This window comes from Bison bison, unplaced genomic scaffold (genome assembly GCF_000754665.1).
Source record: "Bison bison bison isolate TAMUID 2011002044 unplaced genomic scaffold, Bison_UMD1.0 scf7180017864243, whole genome shotgun sequence".
Classification (NCBI taxonomy): domain Eukaryota; kingdom Metazoa; phylum Chordata; class Mammalia; order Artiodactyla; family Bovidae; genus Bison; species Bison bison.
Genome location: NW_011494815.1, coordinates 2,962,270 through 2,970,954, shown reverse-complemented (window position 1 = coordinate 2,970,954; position 8,685 = coordinate 2,962,270). Strand labels below are relative to the sequence as shown.

The following is an 8,685-nucleotide window of genomic DNA, read 5'->3' as shown; positions in this document are numbered from 1 at the left end:
TGGACTGCAGCCCACCAGGCTCCTCCGTCCATGGGATTTTCCAGGCAAGAGTACTGGAGTGGGGTGCCATTGCCTTCTCCATATTTTGTCCTACCTACTTTAAAGAGATTGGGCTTCCTTTTTGGGTGCCTGGCGTCCTCTGCCAGTGTTGAGAAGTTGTTTTGTGGAAGTTGCTCAACATTCAAATGATCTTTTGATGAATTTGTGGGGGAGAAAGTGGTCTCCCCATCCTGTTCCTCCACCATCTTGGGACCGCCTCCGATGTGCTTCATTTCAGAGAATTGATCTAATTTTTAGAATATTGCATATTGTTGAAACGTTGTGAAATAGGTGTACTGTGTCACAATCACCTCTACTCCCATACCCACTGCTGGGAAGTCTTTGATTCATTCAATCATCCTATTCCTTCTTACTGCATTCACTCCTCCTTGCATGTACCAAGCACTGCCTTAGGTACTAGAAACACAAGTAATTAGAAGCTAGAAACACAAATAATTAGTGCCCTAGGCAGTAGAAACTCAGGTAATAGACATTTGGAGTCTAGTGAGACAGGCAGACATGAACACAAATTATTTCTGTTTGTGGGTGGGGGGTGATATTTCTTTGTCCTTATGTTTAGAAAAATTTTCTACATATTTCCAATACAATTCACACAAAAATTATTTTGGTGAGGGTATGAGGTGGGAAATCTACCTTTCTTTCCTAAGTCATGAATTGAGCATCCCCTCTCTGGTTTGAAATACCACTTTTATCTTGTGCTGAGATATTAATATAATGTAAATTGAGTATTTATAAGCACTCTACTATTTTACTTATCTTGTCCAACTATGTTGTACCTGTATAACACATTTCAGTACCTGGTAATGCAAGTCTTCCATTTTTTAGTTACATTCAAAAATATTCTTTATGTTCAACTGTTTATTCTTCACATAGCTTTCTTTGTTTTGTATTGCTAGTTTCTTAATGCGTCTGTGTGCTCAGTTGTGTCTGACTCTTTGCAACCCCATGAACTGTAGCCCACCAGGCTCCTCTGTGCAATTTTCCAGGCAAGAATACAGCAGTAGGTTGTCATTTCCTTCTCCAGGTTATCTTCCGGACCCAGGGATTGAACCTGAGTCTCCTGCATCTCCTGCATTGCAGGTGGATTCTTTACCCACTGAGCCATTGGGGAAATGTGACTTCCAAGTTTTTTTTAAATTACTAGTTTAAATTCAACCTTTAATATACTTTCCTTCAGTGAATATGAAAGCTGATACAAGGTATCATTTTAATTTTCCCCTTTTGAAATACTTTAGTGACTTGTTTTGCTGCTCAATGCCACAGAAACTTTAAATGGAAAGTATAGCGTTTGAAACTTGGTACTGACTTTGCCCTTTGAATTTTAATTTACCTTTGTTTTATACCTTAGGTTTAGCCCAAAGGCATCCCTTCCGCCACGTTTTCAGATGCATCTGTCAAGAACCTGTACTAAGGAAATGAGTGGTATGTTTTCTAAACATTATTTTTATGATACATTATGGCTTCTGGAGGCTCAGAACCCTAAGAAGAGTGTCTAGTGGTGGCTTTTGACATTGGTTCTCACCTTCTCCCACTTGTAATATATCTCTCCTCCTCTCTTTTCTGATTTCTTTAAGTTATGAATTGTAGTGATCTAAAGACAAAGTAATACCTCCAAGGGTATCATTATTGTTCTTACTTGAGGCTTTCCTCGTACCAGACCTGTCTGTCACTTCCCGCTTGTTACCTACAGAGATCCTTGTGTCCCTTGTCACTCTCACTCATTAGAGAGTAAGATTTAAAGCACATAAATAGGGGACTTAACTGAAAAAATAGTTTCAGTTACTCATAAAATACTTTCACATACTTAACACTAAGTGAAAACTGGGCTCATAAACTGTGTGCAGTGACCGTAAGCATCTAAATATGAATATATACAATCCAAAAGGACAATAAAAGACAGAATAAAGTTGAAGAATCTGAAGATCAGAAGTGCACACACTTGTCTTCTCCAACTAAAGTGTAAATCCCTTGCTGTTAGACCCACCGGAGGAATACATGGTTTTCAGAATTAGTACTTATACTGCATGAAATTCATGTAGTTTTAAATGATTTGCTGCTTTACATGTGATTCTTACAGAGTTGAAATCATTTTTTCCATAGGAATGTATCTCCAGTATTTCTCATGAAAATTGATGGAACAGTTTGATTTTTTTCTTTATCAATTATATTTACATATGCATTTTCTGAAAAATGACCACTTGGTAAAGCCACATACCCTTTAGAGGTTGTAAATCCTTTTAAATTAGAATAAGCTTTTTCTGCAGAACCAAGAGGACTTGTTTCAGGAGGATTACGATTCACCCAGGGGCTCGTTGAATAACCTCATACACATAACCTCTTCTAATTGCTGGCAGCCTAGATTACTTCCTTGATTTGTTGAACAAAAGGCACAGAAACTTAAATAACTCCAGTAGCCCCATGGAGCAGGTGCATTTGCAGACTCCAACTACATGCCAACTGCTGACTCTCTCTTTAAGGGAGGGACTGGCCAGTTCCAAGAAACTCATCTTTTCCTTCTTCCTGGTTCTTTTATATACATTATTTGGGAAGAACTTTATAAATTAACTGTGCCTTTGATAGGAAACATGTGGAAATCCTGGACCTTCTATTGGCTGAGCCAAGCTAAGTCTCAGCAAAGGGCAGTTCTCATGCCAGGTGGGTAAGGCAGAGTCAGCATCCAGCCATCCTCAAGGGATCTCTCTCTCTTCCGTTTCCTAGCATCCTCAGAGGCCAGCATCCCCAAACCAGCCTAAGTGTCTCTACAAGCCAGTTTTTAAAATAAGATAAAGTAAAAAAGTAAAAATTGAATCCCACCAGAAATACTGTATGATTAAGATATGAACATATTTTGTTTATAGATGGTAATTTTTTATATACTCTGGTCTGTATCCCAGTAAAATTTTAAAAAGGTGTGGAATGAATTTCGTAGTTCTTCCAGAAATGTCAGCTATTGTGGACACTTAAATTAAGATATTAACTCAGGTATTCTAAGTTTTAAATAAAAAATAAATGTAAGAGAGCTAGCCAAAGCTCTGTAATATTCACTTACGTAAAATAAATGACTTGTTTTGGGGAAATAAAAGCAAATCATTAATAGTTATCTGTGGGCACCAGATGTTTTATTTATGTTCATAAACTGAGGCTAGGATGTTTATTACACATGCATCAATTTTTGAACTTTTGCTTAGTGCTGAATTATTTTTTCTTATTAATAAAGGGCATATTCATCATGTCTTAAAACCTGGAGAGTTGTTTATTTTTTATTAAGTGTTTCTTTGATCTTACTATTAAGGCATTATCCTTACACTTTGTAAAATACAGCTTTGTAAAATGTAAAATACATTACACGACTGAGCGACTGAACTGAACTCAACTGATATACTATTATTGTCTAAAGTTTAACCTTTCTTGGTTGCAATTGGAAAATAATTGGTTAAATAATTTCATTATTCATTATGGAGCAAACATCATCCTGATGTTTAAATTAAACTGTGACATATCCTTGCTAAATAAAGGGGCTAGGTTCCCTCTCTGAGTGGCCACTGACCTTCCTGATTATTTCAGGATTAAAACTCAGAATGAAGTTGTTATGGTCCTGCTCTCCTAATCCTGTTCCCTTTGAAGTCCCTTAACCCCCACAAGCCTGAAGTACAACAAAGCCTAAAGACACAAATACTAGATAATAGGGATAATCTGAAATGTTAAGCATTCTGGTTAATTCTATCATTTTTTTAATTTAAAGATAATTTAAATCAGGCTGTTGAAAAACCAAATGTCACGCCTCCTGCCTCTTACACTTATAAAATGGATGAGGTTCAAAACCGCATAAAGGAAATACTAAACAAGCATAGCAATGGCATTTGGATATCTAAGCTTCCACATTTTTACAAAGAATTATATAAAGAAGAACTAAATCAAGGAATTTTACAACAATTTGAACACTGGCCTCATATTTGCACGGTACGTTTCTTCTTATTCTTCCCTCTTGATGCCTCCTCCCTGCCCCACTTTCAGATTTTGAGTTATTAGTCATATCATCTTTTATTTGGGGAGCACGAAGTACTTTACATAATATTGCTTCATTAATCTTTTATCACTAAGATTAACACATATGAGTTCTTATTTATAGGAGAAATACATCTAGGTTGAGAGCTGTGTGTGTGTTGTTATTGCTGTGTATTTAATATATGATCATATATATATACACACATAAATATATATACACACCGTTTAGTATTGAACTGTTACCAGTAGATACTGATGGCTTTGTCATTTTAATAATTTGAACTTAACTGCTAATAGAACATTTTTTGTTGGCCTCAAATTTTATATGCTTGTTCCTGAGCATTTTTAAAGACATTCAGCTGAACAGATTTTAGTTATTTTGGCTAATTATTTATAGAATACCTTTAAAAAATTAATATAGAATTCAGATTTTAAATTTTTAAAAGCTCCTTTGAAGAAAAAAATTGAAAAGTGAACTAACATCAATTTTCATGCCTGTTCCTACTTGAGAGTCTATTATAATAAAATGATGGATCAGAGTAGTTTATCAGAAATCTTAGTTCAGCCAGAGAGAGAGAGAACTAGCTTCCTAAAGGTAAATAACTAATCTTTAGATATTTCTCTTTTTTAATATAATTATTTATTTTTGGCTGCACTGGGTCTTCGTTGCTGCTCGCAGGCTTTTCTCTGGTTGTGGCGATTGGGGTCTGCCCTCTGGTTGCAGTGCACAGGCTTCTCATTGCTATGGCTTCTCTTGTTGGGAGCACGGGCTTTAGGCGCCTGGGCTCAGTAGTTGTGGTACATGTGCTTACCCCACAGCAGTGGAATCTTCCCAGGGCAGGGATCAAACCCACGTCCCCGGTATTGACAGGCAAATTCACAAACACTGGACCACCAAAGAAGTCCCTTGATGTTTCTTAATGCTATTTACATAGACTATATTCAACAAAATAACTTCTAAATAGTAGCATTAGCTTTACTTGGTGCTTCCAAGCTTATAGAATTAAATATGCATGACAATTATTATTTGACACAGGGCTTTCATTTCTTTAACTTAATATATATTTTGGTTCCCAACGCTGGGTGCAGTATGGGCCACTCCCTCTTATAAGCACCTGGCCTAAAGACAGCATGTATTTTTATAACCACTGCTTCCTCTAGGGCACTAACACCTGCTCCGGTCCCGTGGGCTTTCCAGACAAGGGTTATGTGTCCATCCATCCATCCATCCATCTATCCACCTTGTTTGTTCTTACATCATTCACTCTACACCTGCAGGTACCAGGCAGTGCCTTAGGTACTGAGACCACCTTAGGGCAATGTAATATGCTGATGAATACACAGTGTAAAGTGAGAAAACAAGAAATACCAAACTCTGGAAATATGGCTATTTCCCTCCCTATAAAGTCAAGAATGATCATAAGAATGTTATCCTTGATTTATGTTGAATATGGGGTTTGTTCTTGTAGTAGGAATTTCTAAGGTCGCTATTCGATTTATTCCATTTTTATTCTTTTCTGGGAAGAATATTCTTACTGGATGAAGGCTGAGCAGCATTGAGGAACCTCTCAGGTTTCCATAATCTAAAGGAGACTTTTGAGGATTTACCAGGCTGCTCCATCTGAAGGTTCAGGGCCTGGAGCTTCTTCTTGAAATGCATATGGTTCTTTTATTTTTTAAATCCATAGATATTCATGAACTTATGTTTTCAGTGAACTTTAAGTCCTCTTATTGTGAAGATACACGTATAACTCACTATTAAGTTTCCGAAAAGAAGTTATCTTTGGAGTAAAAGAACTTTAAACTAACTTCACAGATTCTTCTTAATGTAGTATATTTCTGGTTGATGGTTCCCTAGTAGCTCAGACAGCAAAGAGTCTGCCTGCAGTGCAGGAGACCCGGGATTTGACCCCTGGGTTGGGAAGATCCTCTGGAGAAGGGGATGGCAACCCACTCCAGTGTTTTTGTCTGGGAAATCCCATGGACAGAGGAACCTGGTGGACTACAGTCCATGGGGTCGCTAAGAGTCGGGCACGACTGAGCAACTTCACTTTCACTTTTCACTTTCATGCATTGGAGAAGGAAATGGCAACCCACTCCATGTTCTTGCCTGGAGAATCCCAGGGACGGGGAGCCTGGTGGGCTGCCGTCTATGGGGTCGCACAGAGTCGGAGACGACTGAAGCGACTTAGCAGCAGCAGACATATAAAGTAGTAAGGATGAGAATTTCTCTCCCAAAGCCATAAATTTAGCTACACAAATACTAGTTAGTATCATGCAGTTTAAAACAAACTAATCAAAAAAGTGAAGAAAGTGTTCGTTGCTCAATAGTGTACTACTCCTTGCAACCCCCATGGACTGTAGCCCACCAGGTTCCTCTGTCCATGGGATTTCCCAGACAAAAACACTGGAGTGGGTTGCCATCCCCTTCTCCAGAGGATCTTCCCAAAAGTCTACAGACCCTCAAAATTTCTTTTGCCAGGATTGCAGGTGACAGAATACCTGTCTCTTTGATGTTAAAACTTTACCTAAAATAGGTGGTTTCCTACTAAATTTCAGGTGCTAAAATAATTTTTAATTTTTTGGTTGCTCAAATGCATCTTTGTTGCATGATTATTTCTGTCTAGGCAATGAGGGTGGAACATGAAGCAGAAATAAAATTTTATCTTTCTTATCTCCATGCTGCTTCTCTCAATTTTAATAGGACTGTTTAGATGTAATCACTATCAGTTGTCAGGTGTGAGAAATTGATTAGTGAATTGTGTCAAGAATGACAAAACTGCCAGTTTTAATGAGACCTATCAGTACTTTTCAAAATGGTCTTTTTAGTAGCCTGATTTTTTTTTAACAGACTGCTGGTAAATAGTTTGAAAATGTTATACCATGGTCAGTTTTAGACAGTTTTAAATAGCTACACCATGATTATTTTCCCTTTCTTCTGACTTCTTGCTTTTCACCTTGCTGGAAAGCAGGAACACTGATAGAATGCCCAGGGCTGATTCTACTGCAAATAGGTCAGACAGTGCAGAAATTTTAGGGTGAGAAAGACTTAGTGATATGTATCTTCATATGGCTTGTTGTGTAACTGAAGAAGAAATCTGAGTGCACTGTATTTCTTTCTTTTTTTTAAAAGTGCTTTCTCTCCCAGTCATATAAAATATTCCATATAAAAGTACTGAAAAATAAAGTTATAAAAGAAATAAATAAATATTGGGTCCAATACTAACAATAAACCAGACAGACCTGAGCTTTGCCCTTCTGGAACTTAAGGAACTTTTCCCTGCCCAACAGGGAAAATAAGCAATGAGCAAATAAGGGTAAGCCTGCAACTGTTATGAAGGAGAAATATAGGGTGCTAAGGAAACATGTAAACAGGAGGGTGCGGCATTGTCAGCCAAGTCAAGAAAAGCTTCCCAGAGGAGGTAGCTGTTACACAAAAATTTCAAATCTTTTGACAATGATTGTTGAATACCAGAGATTTTGTTGAAATCCTACATTTTCTGAAACATGGGTGGCAAGAGAAACCTCTCCATTCCTGCATGACATGGAGTATCTGTCTTCAGTGCCTTGCCTGAAGCTATGTGGAGAGCTAGGGGGTGGGTGGGGACTGCTTTAGAGCCAGACAGGAACAGATGCATTTAGCTGAGAAGACTCTGCTGGTTCTTCAAAGGCCTATCAGAGGAGCACTGGGGGTAGCTTCAAGATAGTGGGAAGCATTCTGAGTTCAGCTAGAAGCACGTCAAGCCTTGATCACAGAACATAACATTAGTGAATAATAACATGATATGAATGAGAAAAATACCTAATGATGCTAATTATTCATGCTTTTACAAAAAGGTTTTACTGTTAGTCTGTATTTTATATGTCATTTTTTGTTTGTTTGTTAGAAATCACTGAGCTTTAAGTCATTTAGTCCTTCTAATACCTCAGACTTAAAAATTTCTGAAGTTCTGGATTGCAATTTCTGTAATATCAAAGGTGGCAACAGCAGTTGTGCCACTTACATACTTCTGTACGTTCAGGAATTTGTCTCAACTTTAATTATGATAATTAATTACATAAAATAAAGCACCCGTCAGCCCATGCAAAATGAATTGCCTCTTTTTTAAAAGCCTGGATATGTCTGTGTAAAAAATACCTTGAATTCTAAGGAAGTGAACATAAATGAAACAGCAGTGATGTATCCTCAGCTTTAACAGTATTGATACAATCTATATGGCCATTCCAGCAGAAGCAGCACTGAGAAGTAAAGCCAGGACTTGAAAGTACAGCCATAATAGCGAATTGGAATCCAGTATCTTTTCTGACTTTTCATCAGTAAAAAGAAACACACAATGGAGACATTGGAACAGTTTTAAAATTTAAATTCAGTGACCATCTGAGTAGGAGAAAGATAAAATTGCACTGCAGTGAAATCAGAATAGGACACTTGGGGAGTAATGTGACGTTGCTGTTCCAGAACTTGAAACAGAAAACTACCCATAGGCCCAATAATACAATAGAGTTTGGTCTTTGGAGTTTGGTTTTTGCCTTGACCATTTCTTAGTGGTATTACTTTCAGCGTACAGATCAGGGCCTCAGTCTGCTCTAAAATATGACTGTTCTTCCGTCTCTTAGAGT

The 8,685-nt window shown here is 37.6% G+C and overlaps 1 protein-coding gene across 2 annotated transcripts in view; it reads left to right on the top strand.

Moving 5' to 3' along the window:
- The window catches only part of TDRD7 (tudor domain containing 7), a 103,722-nt gene that overhangs the window by 45,353 nt on the left and 49,684 nt on the right, over positions 1 to 8,685 (top strand). For both annotated transcript variants that reach the window (XM_010847067.1, XM_010847066.1), the window contains exons 5-6: positions 1,409 to 1,482; positions 3,803 to 4,020. In XM_010847067.1, the coding sequence (XP_010845369.1) occupies positions 1,409 to 1,482; positions 3,803 to 4,020 (292 nt within the window). The remainder of the gene's footprint in view (positions 1 to 1,408; positions 1,483 to 3,802; positions 4,021 to 8,685) is intronic.